Source organism: Acromyrmex echinatior, chromosome 9 (assembly GCF_024713525.1).
Source record: "Acromyrmex echinatior isolate Ae372 chromosome 9, ASM2471352v2, whole genome shotgun sequence".
In the NCBI taxonomy this organism is placed as follows: domain Eukaryota; kingdom Metazoa; phylum Arthropoda; class Insecta; order Hymenoptera; family Formicidae; genus Acromyrmex; species Acromyrmex echinatior.
In genome coordinates this window covers 4,324,490-4,339,686 of record NC_141860.1, presented here as the reverse complement: position 1 = coordinate 4,339,686, position 15,197 = coordinate 4,324,490, and the positions used below count along the sequence as shown (strand labels likewise).

General features: G+C 33.2%; 1 protein-coding gene across 4 annotated transcripts in view; it reads left to right on the top strand.

Annotated features, from left to right (window-relative positions):
* BicC (protein bicaudal C) overlaps positions 1–15,197 on the top strand; it is a 35,047-nt gene extending 19,850 nt beyond the window's left edge. For 3 of the 4 annotated variants that reach the window (XM_011060704.2, XM_011060708.2, XM_011060707.2), the window contains 11 exons: positions 3,362–3,441; positions 9,022–9,237; positions 9,823–10,062; positions 10,405–10,623; positions 11,019–11,319; positions 11,898–12,287; positions 12,663–12,764; positions 12,857–13,107; positions 13,357–13,591; positions 13,786–13,905; positions 14,313–15,197. In XM_011060704.2, coding sequence (XP_011059006.1) covers positions 3,362–3,441; positions 9,022–9,237; positions 9,823–10,062; positions 10,405–10,623; positions 11,019–11,319; positions 11,898–12,287; positions 12,663–12,764; positions 12,857–13,107; positions 13,357–13,591; positions 13,786–13,905; positions 14,313–14,434 — 2,276 coding nt within the window. In that variant the 3' untranslated portion in view covers positions 14,435–15,197. The remainder of the gene's footprint in view (positions 1–3,361; positions 3,442–9,021; positions 9,238–9,822; positions 10,063–10,404; positions 10,624–11,018; positions 11,320–11,897; positions 12,288–12,662; positions 12,765–12,856; positions 13,108–13,356; positions 13,592–13,785; positions 13,906–14,312) is intronic. The other variant, XM_011060705.2, reaches the window with a different exon arrangement.

Sequence of the window (15,197 nt, the reverse complement as noted above, 5' to 3'; positions counted from 1 at the left end):
ATATGACTATAATATAAAAAAAAATTCAATCAAATTATATTTATGAATAATTCCACAAATTGATCCAGTAATCTCTAATTGGAAAAATTTTAGTAAATTTGAGTAAAAAGTCTATGAACTTGTCATTCCGTATATATTTCAATATGTGATTTCGCAGTTTATAACAAATCACAATTGGCAATAAGTACTCTAGTATAGACGTAAAAGACTCGAAATTTGCATTCGAGGCAACGAATGAGTTAAATTGACTCACATCATGCACTCTTCAGGGTTAATAGATATTATCGAGTTATCTCCCCCGTCGTGATAGGATATCACCTTGTGATTTGACCCGCTCTCGAAGCTGTCGTGAATTTTGCGCAGCGAGATCAGCGAGATTCTAGTTCAACCTAACCAACCGGATAATTGTCTGTGATCGAATTAAGCGTCAATCAGTATCACGCAGCCGTTCTAATTCTTCGCTGCGTGAAGATGTCGATGTGTCGCGAGTCACGTAAGCCACGCTACTCTTTGAGTGATAAGACTACATGTAACTTTTTTCTCTTGTAGACATTTATAACTATATGATGGTGTAGAGTTGTGAATTATAATGACTATTACTTAGCATGATATTTGTGCCTGGATTGGATGGTAATCTTCTAGAAATACAGTAAAGTTATCCAATGTATCAGTAAAACTGAAAGACATACATCTCTTTTATTTGATTAATTCAATTTAATAAATTGAATTTAAACAAAAATTAAATTTATTATTGTATTATTAAATTAAATCATATAATAAGTTTTTACATCTGGTTTACAAAATGAATTTTATATCGAAAAGTTTAAATTGAAGAATAAAATAGGTGAAGAGATAACAAGGTTGGATTAATTGTATAATTAGAGCTGTGATTATTTCTCAATAAATTGCCAGTTTTCCGTTTGCCCGTCACATCATAGTTATATTTAGTCAATTTGTATTGAACGATGCGTGTGAAATAAACAACAAAATTTAAAAACCAACTATCGCGTGACTTTGTAATGTTGCTGCTTCATCAAATTATTTAACTGGTTTTATTTTTGATCTAAATCGAGAAAATTTATAAGATTATCGTGAAATCGAGGGAAAGTTTTGCTTAAATTCGTTACAATTTTACAGAGCATAGATTAGCCGTGAGAATTCAATAGACGAATAGAAATATATAAAGCAATAGCATAAAAGGACAACTTTTAAAATTATCTTTTATTAAATATTATAAATATCTTTACTAAATATTATAAATATTCGTTAAAAAGTTATTTAATAATTAAAAATAATTTGAAAAATAATTTGATTATTAAATTTCAATATATCCAGACACGAAAATATTTTAAGTATGACAGTTATCATGGCTTTTACGCCTCGTAAGTATATCATTGTTATCATTGTTTGTATGCATTATACGTGAATTTATCGTGAAACATAGCAGTGTACACATCATATATTAAGGAACACCTTGTATCATTCAGATAATCAGTCGAGCCTCCGATACTGCCCCTCTCTTGTTACCGCAACGGCAGCCGACACTCCTTATCGCTTTGTGCAAACAGGATTCATCTACTTTCTATGCTCGGCGCTAAAGAGGTCAGGTCAGGCCTCAAAGTCTTGCACTCGAAGAGTCAGCGTGCTACCGTTGCGTCGATTCTAAAAATAATCACGGATTGTGTCGCGAGGACCGATAGATGATCGCATTATAACGCTGTTTCTAGATATCAGCTAAGTGCTTATAGTCGTGAATTTAATCGGATTCCGATTTTCAAAAGCACATTACTCAAGTATTGCGTTATTTTCCATGATATCTCTTACATAATTAAGGAGAGATAAGAAGAAGGAGATAAGAAGCTGCTTCACAATTATGCGATATAGTATCGTTGTTTTGATTGCGAAATTCCGAAAACTGTTTTTCTTTTTCTGCGCAGAGGATTCTTCGTTCGGGAATAGAATTCGATTATTGCCAAAATCTCAAAATAATTCTCAATTCTACTGTATGGAAAAATATCACTAAAATCATATTTTAATAATCGGATATTCAATCTAATTTCTCTGTTAAACCAAATCCACTTGAGAGTAATACAAAATTAAAATCTCATTATACAGTTATGCGCTAGAATTTTGTTATGTTTAAAGAAGAAAAATAAAAGTAAGACAAATTATATAACTAGATTATTAGCGAAATTTTCGAAAAAACGTCGATTCTCTCTATTAAAACTCACATTTTACACGCATTTTTGAACGTATCGATCGATGATTTTCCATTTCGCGCGTATATCTATTTATATTTAATGATTGATTTCTAATTTTTGATAATCGGTAATAGATGAACTATCGAGTCTCATCCATGCGTGACAAGGATCGAATTAATAAGCGAAACGCGCACGTGCGATCATTATACAGCGTCAATGACGCGTCGCACTCGACTTTGGAACACGTTATACAGTCGAAGGCCTCGCGTTCAGGAAAAAGCAAACGTTGCGAATACTAAGACTGACTTCAAAATAGCTATCGATTGTATGTGTGTGGTATCGGATTTTCTGCAGTCGCCAGCGGTGTCTTTCTATCTTCGAGGCCCTGCGCGTGATTTCTTTCGCATTAAAATCATCGACGAACTCTTTGCCAATAACGTTCATGGACGTCAAGATTAACCGATAGTATGTATTCAACATACACCACCGTTTTGTGTCTCCAATTTCATTGAACCGATATAACTGTATACGTCGCTGCAGGCTTTTGGCGCCTTGGTTACATATGTCTGAAGCGCGTCTGAGTTCGTCGACCTTTATAAGGAAACAGTTTCACCTCGAGTTTCACCCAGTTTTATGGATATTTTGTTTTCAAATCGCGCGTAACAAACATTTCTGACGATACACAAAAGTCGATGACTGTTTATGTCGGTGGACATATATTCGGTGTCGGTCAAACTCGATGGCATGTCGACGAAAATTCTTTGTCTTAGCTTAACCCACTTTGCCTGAGGCACTTATACTATAGTAGTCAATCTGAAAAAAATATATGTGAAAACACTGTGTGACATATGTAGTCAATCCGAAAGACATATGTAGAAAATATTTTTAAAGAAGGAAAATGTAAATGTACTTTCTCTGTGTTTATTTTATGTTTTTTATTTGTCAGTTAAAACGGAAGCTATTATTTCGGACTAATCGCTTATTTTGTTATGCACGGTATGAAGTTTAGTCGCGTAACGTGTAATTAACGAGGTCAATTATAATTGATTGCTCAGTATAATAAAGGCGCGACTCGTTGCCGCCGTTTACGTTCCCTTATACTCCCACGCGTATCCCACGTGATCGTCACCGTAATTAGATTTTCTACCTTCTTTTCGCAGATCCGCATATAAAAGTCGCAGGACGACTAGATGATGTACGATCAGCAAAGGAGAAGATAATGGAAATTTTAGACACACGGGTAAGTCATACATATTTTATATATACGTTTCTATCTACATAGATAAGATTCACAATCAGTTAATGTCAAAGGTATCGTTTCCAGTGAATGGAAGAGTTACTATTCCGTTACTTTTTATAATAATAATTTGATTGTTGCAATTTTTAACTAGAATGATAACTAAACGTTGAAATTACGCTACGGTTGGGAAAGTTTACTTTGAAAAGTTACTTGCATCATCACGCGTTTACTTACTGAAAAAGGCAATTTGCAACGAGTAACTTTACTTGTAACTAAAAAAATAACGAGTTATAAATGTCGAATTAATTTTTCCCGTGACGAGTGACTTTTTCACTTTTTTTTGTTACAAGTAACGATCGAGTGACTTTCGATCTCTGATGTTACTATTACAGTTCACAAAAAAATTGAACGTTGCCACATCGTTATTATAACAGAGTAATGATAAAGAAGTAACGGCGTTACAAGTTACTTCGCTAATCGTTTCACAATTAGTTGTTGAGATTACAGTAAGGAATAGAAAACGATGCGAAACCATTTAGAATTTAAGAATACGTCTATAAGTGAATAGAATTGAAAGAGACACGATAAATTAAGTAGCCTATTTGCAAAAATAGTTATCTCCAAAATGTCTATCTTTAAAATGTTTTTTGGGGAGAAAAAAATTTGAATAATTTTATGGTCACTTAAGTTATCAAAAAATCTTTTTTCAATTAAAAAAAATTTATTGTTTTAGTTAATTAAATGTATATAATATGACATAAGAAATATAATTTCTGTTTATTAAAATACAATGTATTTGACTGCTTTTGGAACTGAAAACAGATTTAGCTAATTTTGAAACGGAAAAGTTGATGCAAAATCAATTAAATTAAAAAATAAGTCATTGAATGAAATAAAATTGAAATAGTAAATATAAAAGTTTTTAAGGTTTTAAAGAGCACTTGTATTATCGTATTAATACAAAAAATTACATCCTATATTACAAATCATTACATGAAAAAATGCAACGCTTTCTCCTCTTTTATATTTATTTTAAATTTAAATAAAAATAAAATATTAAATATAATAGAAAAATTTGCAAAATGAGTTTCATAAAAAATAATATAATAGTAAATAAAAAAAATTAGTAAATTTAAATTAGTCAAAGTATAAAGTAGAAATTTTTAGCTTTAACTTCTTTTACTTTATTCACTTTTCTCTTTTGATTTTATACGGTTTAACATACTTTTTAAGGTTTTGACACAGTTTAAAATGTTCAATTCGTAACTAAGGAATTCAAGAGTTCTTTTTTTTTAAGTTTTTTTTTAATTTTTGTATAATAGTTTTTGCATTTTGGATTTGCCCAATTATTATTTGTACAAAATTGGCTATATCAATAATCGGGAATGCAAGTAATGTTCTTTTTTGAGAGGAGGAGAGGGGACAATCGTTTTGTCGACGAGTAAAATTCCCACGAAGAAGTATGTCAGTGTGTAACGGGAATTTATCGAATATTTAAACTGCAATTATCGGACGATTCGAGAGGTCTTTTCCTACTATAGTGTTACCGTAGTTGCCGTATTAACTGTTGTTTTGCAATAGAGGAAACAACGTTGCATGAGGAATGACTCGATCGAATGCAAGGACGTATGCTTAGTATCAGTTATCAGTGAACCGGCATAGGTAATTAAGAATTCGATTGTGTGACATGTTAAAGCGACCATTTATCTTTTCTCAAGTGTTACGTCATTGGCAGATAAAAATTAATAAAAGCATTGAATTTATATTAAATCGAAAATGTTATTAATCTTATTAAATATTGTATAATTTATACAGGCACTCACGAATATAAGGATAAGTGTCAAAGCAATATGTGGGTCAAGCTGATTAAAAAACAGATGATTTTTTTTAAAAAAAAAAACATTTTCAAAAATTTAACTAAAAATGTAAATAGTTCTCTAAATTTGTAGCAATGAAAATTTTACTGCTAACAAAAGTGAGTAGCAAAGTCATTGCTTTAAGTATGGATTTTCACTGCTTTGAAATTAATCTAAATCGAAGTGATTTAAGCATTAGTTGATAATGCATTGCAAGATGCATTGAATGTTACTGCTGAATGTTACTACTTACTATCTACTCTTACATAAAGAAGGGAATTTAGCGACATAGCGCACCGTTATGTCATTTGTGCATGTTTATCGTTTGTCAAAATTATATACGTGTATATCATTATATTATTAAACCATTATTTTACCATTAGATAGATTAAATTTAATGTATATAATTTTTGTTAAATTTTTTTTAAAATTAAAAATAAGATTAATAGGTTGATAGATTGATAGTATGCTCCTGTTCAAAATTTATCTCCGTGGACTTTGTTATCTGATTTTGGAATTAATTTGGTTTCTAACCAAATTAACTCCTTTTTGGAATAAATTCTTCACTCCAATTATCGAATGGATTTTCCATTCTCATCTTGCAGTAAAATTCACTGGCAGTAACATTGGCGTAATTGCCACTAATGCCTGTATTGAAATTTCATTGCTACAGATTTAGAGTGTACTATAAATAATGAATAAATATTTAAATTTATTTATATGATTACAAGAACAAGAATCAGTGATATTATCAGTTTCTTTCGATGATTCTTTTAGTTATTGGGTTATTAAACTTTCAGACCGTGTCTCTTTCAGTTTATGCGATGCCTTTTTTCTCCGGCTCCGTGCATGTTTCAACTTAATTACCAGACGCATGTCGTAAGTAAGAAAGGTCGGGAGAAATAGGCGGTAAAGAAAAGAGGCGAAAGACCACGCGGAAAGAACATATTCTATTTATACGTTGTCGTGATCACGAATTCCCAGGCGAGAAAGCGAATTATGTTTAGGCGAGCAGCCGAATTGCTTTGTAGAAAGAAAGAGATAGTGAGAGAAGGTAAAAAATATTCAATGCAAAACGACGTGAGAATATTTTGAATATGAACGCTTTAATCAATTAAATGATTAGCACTTGCTTTCAAAAATTCGAGGAAACAGAAAATTAAATTTAATTTGAGATTGTCTTGAAAATTTGATTCTCTCTATATCTGAATCAATGGATAATCACTGATATCAGTGCCAAGTATGCCACTGATGATCAAGTGAATTAAATGAGAGATTCCTAAGCTAATTTTTATGATGTTAACTAATCTTGTTTTAGTGCTTAAATTCAATGAATATAGTATTGGAAGATTGAAATTAATGTGCAAATATCAGTATTTTAATTATTAATGCTAAAATATTCTTCCTTTTTTAACTGAACTTCACTGATTATCAGTGTCAAGTATGTCACTGGGTAATTAATGACTATCTATTGATTCAGATTTAGAGAGTTTATATTGTTATTTGAAAACTAGGTCAAATTTTAATTAAACTTCATCTTCGTGATTTTGAAATTTATTTTCTGAAGTTCTTAGAAGAGCGATTTAGATGATTGACGCTAAATCTTTCGTGTTCATGTTCTCATATCGTACAACATCCCTTAACTTTAAAAAGCTATAACGAGACGCAGTGAAATGTCGTTAGCTTTGATCCCGTTACCGTTAAATCGCGAGACGATAGGCGAGCCGGACTTGTCGTTTTATGCCAGCCATACCGGGCGTACCGATCGATTCCTGTTACTTTGTCGAGTGTACATTCCTACATGCGTGCGTTCAAGAGACAGTGCGCGAATATACGGCGACAGAAACGAGGTGAAGAAGGACGTGTGAAAGGAACACGTATATACCTTCGCCGAGAGAAACGTGGATGAAATTCTGCGCTTGGTTTTCTCGGGCATGAAAATCCGCCGTCCCTCTCTTCCTCTTCCTTACAATTTACGTGATCTACTCTCACGCAATCGCAATCGCGGCAAGTGCATGGACACTTTAAAATAGATGTCATGTTTTGCGTCAGGCATGCAAAAGTAGCACGACAGCAACATTTGTATATATAGCGCTAATTACGGGCTACCGGAATGGCGCGTAAATAGCGCAAAGATATTTATAGAGCTCAGTCTGCCACGTGCGTAGATATTCAATATCTTTTCGCGCCGACGTCAGGATGTCGACGTCCTGAATTTCGAAATCGCAGTCGCATCTGTCTGGTTACGTTTTCGAAACGTGATGAATGTTTAAACTAACCGAGAAAGATGGTTTAGGCGAAGAACTATTATGGTTCTGTCTTCCGCCATTTCGACATCACTTTAATGTGATTAATAAATAAGATTAATTATTACATACGTTCGGAAATTTTTAAATAAGCTTATGAAATATTCTTATATTCGTATAAGACCTGATGCATAAATCACAGCCGAAGTTTGTCTGATAAAATAATGAAATATAAGAATTGCAAATTTTCGATTTTGGATTTGTTAGCACCGTCTTATTATTTTTTTTTTTTTATCGCGAAGAGTGTTTGTTTAATATTTAACTCTTACAAATATCTCTTTGCGTTCGCAATTATCACGATTTTACTATTACGAAGTGAACATTTCGAGACGCTCGGCCTCGTTGCGAGCGAAGCGGTACAACGACGATGACTCGTTATACAGGAAGGAGTTCCTAAAGTCGCACGGGCGGATCGCGCGACGTTATCGCGTGACTTTATGTAATGTTCAGCCACACGATATCTAAAGTTGAGCGCACGAGTCCTCGGCGGATCGGCGATATGGTCCGAGAAGCTCACGCACGTAAAATCAGCGATCTTTAAGTTATATAGTAGAAATACAAAGTGTAACGAATGTAAATTGCTGAAGAGATTACATTCGCGCAGAATGTAATGCAAGAGTAAACATGCCGGATGAATAAATGTGCTGAATAAAATAAATATCGTAGGAGATAAATATCATACTATCGCACTTTCTCTCGGTAGCCGATTGATATAATGATACAGGATTACTGTTTTATACACATACAGATTTTATTTAAGTATCTCTTATTATGTTAGCAGAAACGTATCTCTCTGGTCTCCCATTAATTCTTATTAGTGTAATAGTATTATTAATAATACGATTAGGATAGCACTTTCAGTTTTTATCTAAGCGAATCTTATTTGAATTACCTTTAGATAACTTCGACAGATATCATTATCATTAATGTCGTTTTAATATTTCAATTGCTAATATCAGATCAAGAATTAAATTTTTTTCAATACAAAGTTAGCTTTTATTTTTGGTAAATATACATTTAATTAAAGACTTTTAATACAAGTTCTATTTTTTAAGATTATTTTATTAATTTTATTAATAGCACATTAATTTGTTTGAGTATGATATAGATTGCGTTTATCTACTATCTCTCTAAAACTTTTAAAGTAAATTCTCATTCTGAAAAATATAATCTCGTTCTTTAAGATTAAAAATTGAGTCACTCTGTTTCAAGACTGGCTCAATTTTTACTTCTTAAAATGAGATTTCACTTCAAAGAATTTATACAAACAGGAAATATCTAATTTCCTGAAGGAAATAAAATCAAGAATATTTGCAAGTTGATTAAAATAATCGAAACTAATTAGCGATAAAGATATACAGAGTTGCAAAAAAAAAGATCAATCTGACAGTGAGTCAATTTCGAAATTCAATTTTCAGCAAAGTAACAGAGTAACCATGAAGCTGGATGTTAGTTACACCGATCATTCGCATATCATCGGCAAAGGTGGTCTGACGATTAAACGAGTGATGGAGGAAACTGGTTGCCACATCCATTTCCCAGACAGCAATCGCAGTAATCACCAAGATAAGAGCAATCAAGTCTCCATTGCTGGCGAGATGGAGAGCGTTGAACGCGCTCGCGCTCGTGTTAGGGTAAGATTTCTCGCAAGACGTGCGTTAAGGATATCTCAAAGATGTACCACTTTAACGCTCGGTGATCACTTTACCGAACACTAGAAATTGAGCTTGTGAAAACAACATTACGTCAGATATCCATTTATATATATTTCGGTATGATCGAAAATTGTATGCTACAGATGCAAGATGTCATTACATTTCGAGAGAAGTCAAAATCTTATTTCTCAATTAATCGAACGCCGCGTTAATTGAGAATTTCTATTTCAGGCTTGAATACCAAGAATGTAATGTTATCTAAAATATTATTATGTGTTGTACGATAAAATAAAAATTTCTGCCCAAAAGTAAAAAAGTAGTGGGAGATTTTTGGGAGATCCTATATAAAAGTGGGTCATGAACGAACACACAATGAACGAACATCGAGTGCTAATGAATATTCTGTTTACACATGTGATAAATGTCTCATTTGAATTTTTACATTTTCTAGTAAAAATTTAGATTCATAAGTCATTCGTTGTTGATTCGCTCAGTTGAATACTCATCTCAAGACAAAACATTCGAGAGAAATGTCGACTTATCGTCGTTCTTATCTTTTTTTAGAACCTGACACCACTGATCTTTTCCTTTGAGCTGCCTATAATGGGCGCTTCGCAGAGCATGCCAGACTGCACTTCGCCGTACGTGGTGAAGATACAAGATAAGTTCAATGTTCAGGTGATGTTTCGTACAAGACCGAAGCTGCACGCTACCCTAGTAGTTGTCAAAGGATGCGAGTGGGAAGTTTCTCAAGTCAAAGAAGCGACACAATTACTGATTCGTCATATGTGCAAAAATCTAGCTGTGAGTAGCAAAAATAATTGACAAACGACCTTGTCCTTTCAAGAAAGAGATTGAATAATTATTCTTAAAATTGGGAAAATTAAATCTCGAATTATTTTAACTTCTTATAAAAATAGTTTTGTTCGTACACTGCAGTTAATTCTTTCTAAATGTTTTTTTATAATATTTATAATATATTTGGATAATTAAAAATATCCAAAATATATATAAATTTCTTACTTTCTTAATTTTTACCGAAAAGTCGATGTGGAAAAAGTTACTAGTACTTTTGTTATATTTTTCGCAAATTCCTATTCCTTATTCAGAAAATAAATCACTAAGTTTTTCTGTTTCTTTTTGTAGAGTCAAATCCAAGTACAAATGTCGATGGAGATCTCACCTCAACACCATAGCATCGTCTTAGGGAAACAGAGTAGCAATTTGAAGATGATTATGCAACGTACTGCCACGCAGATTATGTTTCCTGATGCCGGCGATCCGAATATACCTAGCCTCAAGAAAAGCAATGTTACTATTACTGGCGATATACATAATGTATATTTGGCTAGACAACAATTAGTAGTAAGTATGTTTATACATTCGTTCATATATAGTCTAGAATTAATTTCCAATTTTAATCTCTTTTTCTTCTAAACGAGTTCTCTTTTTCTCCTATAAACATTTTAATTTTTTTAGAGTTATTCCTTCTCTATACTTAAAATTTCTTTTTACAATATTCTTCTAATTTTTACAGTTTTCTCCCAATTTCAGTAATTTTTAACTGTTTTATAACTCGCAATAGGTCAAATAATCAGAACTTAAAAGCCTTAAAATATATATTTGTGTATATTTGATTACAAACTATTTCTACTTGTGTTCTCTTTCTACAATTCAGTTTTCTGTAAATATTTTTTAATACTGACACAGTATGTAATTATGATACTTGTATGTAATCATGCCGATAATTGCGTGTTTAGGGCTCGTTGCCACTGGTACTTATGTTCGATCTGCCAGAAGATTCTATGACTGCTTCAGTGGATGCGGAAAAGATCTCCCAGCTAATGCAGTCTTTGGACGTGTTTATCAACGTACGTCATAAGCCGAAACAGAGTACACTCTCTGTCATTATCAAGGGAATCGAGAGAAAGGCCAGTAATATTTACCAGGCGCGGAAACAATTGCTGGGACTGGACGAGCCCATAGTAACCGCTGAAATACCGGTTACTTATCACATTCCGAATGCTGGCAATATTTTCCAGAGCAGTTCCAATAACGATAGTAAGTGTTGTTCGTTAAATCAATCAGAAAGAAATACGATATCATCACACAGTAGTAATCAAATGTCGAGCAGTGGTATAGCTTTTTTATGATTTTCAATAAATAAATTTTTCACAAGTAAATTTTTTGACAGTAATAGTAGTAGTAATAAGGGAAACGAGTGGAACATATCAATCCCTGACTGAGTATCTAAACCTAATCAAAGAGTCATCTACAAAGAATTCTTTTGTAACTCCTACTGACTGTAAGTCAGCACAGATTACGAAATTTTTCATAAATATAGGATATGGGGTTTGAATTCGCGACCTGTCAATTATAAATCCGTCGCTCTTATACATAGAACTACACGATGTTCAAAATAGTTTGATAAATTTTACTACAATTTTTTATAATGTAGCGATATTATATGACACTAAATTTTACTCATGTCTTGAATGAGCTGAACACTAATTAAAGAAGAATTTTAGAAAACACGAAATAATCAACTCCACTTTACGTTTATTCTTTTATTGTATTTATATATGTTTTTATTACTATTTTATTCTTTAATATTAATGTAAATTCTTTAATATTTATAGGCTCCAACAACAACTTGATTAGCGGCGTACAGGAAAATTTCTCGAGCATATTAAATGTAAACACGCAAAATTCGTCGTATTGCGTATCGCCGATTTCGCACTCACCGAATTCTCTGGGTCTGTCGCCACATTGGGGCCTTACTCATCATTATGTTTCGTCACTGTGTCCGTATCCTTACTCTCACATAAATCATCTGCTGACGACACAACACATGCTACACAACAATATAATGGGAACTTCTCACGGACCCCATGGATTATCGAACCACGTGATGCCTCCCGGTCCTCCCGGTATTGGAGCATTTCATCATAACAATGTACCGACCAACTTTTCCGGTATCCACGGTCTGAACGCCAATTCGTTAATGGATAGCAAAGATGGTGGCAGTGGTGAGTTTATTTTACACTCGAAATTTTACATGCTACTTTTGTTATTTAACTTTTTTATTATTACGTTTTTTTCATAACAGAAGTATAAAAACTTTTGTAAACGATAAAAAATTTTTAATGCATATGTATAATATTATTTTCTGAAAGCTGAAGTGAAAGAAAAAATTACCGAAGTATACATATAAAAATATGCTTCAATAAAGTTTTACCTTAAATCTGAAAATACTTTACTACATAAAAATAAACTAGTGGAAGTATAGTGTACTTTAATATAATTAATATTGTAGATTTTTCTTGATATTATTTTCGTATTAAATGCTCTATATAAGATACATCGAAATTGATTTAATTTTTATGTAATGACTTTATTTGCAGCTTATTCTTCGCTAAGTAGCGTTTCTAGTTCTTTATCTAGTCCTGCTATTAGTCCTCGTAACATCTCACCAGTCAATCCTACGGATACTAATACTAACTTAGGTAAGTCAAATGTTTCAAGAAGTCAACAATCTAGCTGTTGTTAATAATCAGGCTATTTACAAGTTAAAAATAAATGTTTGTTTTTCTTTCAGCGGATCTATCTAGCATGTTGTCCGATTTACCGGTTACCGATCGACGTGCACCTGGTTGTGAGAAGAAATCGCTTGAGATGGCTGCGCAGCAGAATCTCACGCCCTTCGATTATGAGCAGAAGAAACTATTGGCTACAAAGGCAATGCAGAATAAATCAAACACCAACGATTTCCGCGTACCAACGTCTGCTTGGTCTGGTTATGGTCTTAGCCAAAGTATTCCGCCAATAACTACGAGTGACTTAAGCAAGGTAGCTATCAGATTTCTTGAGTATAAAAAAAAAATAATAAAATCAATATTTTTGACAAGAGTAAAATTAAAGATTTATATTGATATTCAGTTTTATAGATTGATATCTTAAAAAGTATTAACATTTCTTTTAAATATTTGAATCGAGTAGCTATTTTGACGATAAACATTTAATCAAATCTTTAAATCTTTCTTAGCGAATTAATAGTTATTAAACATTAAGACTGACAATAAAATTTTTTGAATGCAGGAGCTGACGTCACATCCTTCAGATTTATGGAAAGAACCGACCACGCCGGTGGTGTTCAGTACCGAGATGGATTTCGGTAGTATTATCTCGAGCAAGGATCGTGTTGGACAGATCGGGATGGCCTCAAATTATATGGATCATACGCCGACTTCCCATTTGAATAAAATTACATCGTCCCATCGTTTCAATGATCTGGGCAGTATGTTGACTAGTATCGGCTTGGAGAAATATATACGTGAGTATATATAATCAAGTTACAATCTTTTATCATATCTTTTATAATTGCACGCTTTATTCTATCGAATGCCATTGCTTTGCTTTTTTATCTTAAATTCTATTGCTTTTGCTTTATTCTATTTTCTGCTTTTGCTTGAAAAAAAAAAATGGAAACGTAGTACCGCTTTCTTTTTCTTTCTTTTCATTCGCTAGGCCTGTTCACGTCTCACGAGGTGGACATGGCCACGTTTCCATCCTTGACAGAGAAGGATCTTTGTGAAATTGGAATTGGCGCTTGGGGTGCAAGGCGCAAAATAATGCTATTAATATCTGGTACGTAATACTTTACACGCAGGGCAGCTCAATTAACTTCGAGCAGTCCAAAATGGATTTTCATAATCTAACAGCAAAACAAAGATTTTGAGAAAGCTGATCTTTGCATCAATTATTACTACTATTACTACTATGGGATTGTCAAAATCTCCGTAATATGGGATTGTTAAAATCTCCGTAATTCTATAAAGCTCTTTCTCTCTCGAAATCTTTGTGAAGCTATTTAACTAGTCAAATAACTATTTGATTAATCAAATACTTGCATGTGATAATTTAAAATTATCTAGGTATATATAATTAATGAGAAAAAAATAACGGACTATTTTTGCTCCCGAAAATTGAACCTATTCTATTTTTTTTCTGTACTCGAAACTAATTTTCTATTAACCTTAATAACTTTCTTTCAGAAATGAACAAACGAACTAGTCCGTTCTCTGGAAGTGCTGCGCCCGGCGCTGAACGGAAGGCATCCTCGTCGTCGGCGCCAACGTCGGCGATTGGGAAATGTAATTTGGACACTAAATGGTAAAAGAAAAATAATCGCGTGTATGTTATCCGTCCCGAACGTAATGGCGTGTCAGCACTATCAAGACCCGATTTCAAAGATCCGTTGCACACCAATTGTAATTATGGAAACAGATATACATACGTACTTAATAATGTTGATCGTGTGCGTAATTGTGGGGACCATTACGCCGTTATACTGATCGTTCGGACGGAATAAACGTGGATTTACGGAAAACTAAAAAGGGCTATGTCGGCTATTCAGCTCGTGAGAATTCGACAGATGCGGTACGAATAGCCAAATAATTTGCATGTTGATGATTTGAAGTTACTTAAATATCAGGAGAAAGTTATTTTTGCCGAGAACTGGCTGTATTATTTTTTTTCCTCATTTTTTTTCGCTGTTCTCGGCGCGCGGCCGAAAGGTGCCTTAGGATTTAGGGTAGTCGTTATTATTTTCGCAGTCTTTGTTCGTTAGCTAAGATGGACATTCGCGTCGCAATCGTTCCGTTCTTGTTAATAAATTTTTCTACATGAGTACTAACGATATAATCGATTTCAATTAATAAAACAAACAAAACGCGTCAGTTGCGTGGCGAAAAAAAAATCATGTGAAATTATATTTGAAACTTTTGCGAAACGTCGACGCGGGTGTCCTCTTTATTATATCGTGGTTCGCTTGATGACCGGATGATCAGTACGTGTGAGTGAATGTGCGTATGTGTGCATGAAATGCGTATCGGGCATAAATGTTTCGAGTAAAATCTAAAAAAAAAAAAAATCAAAAA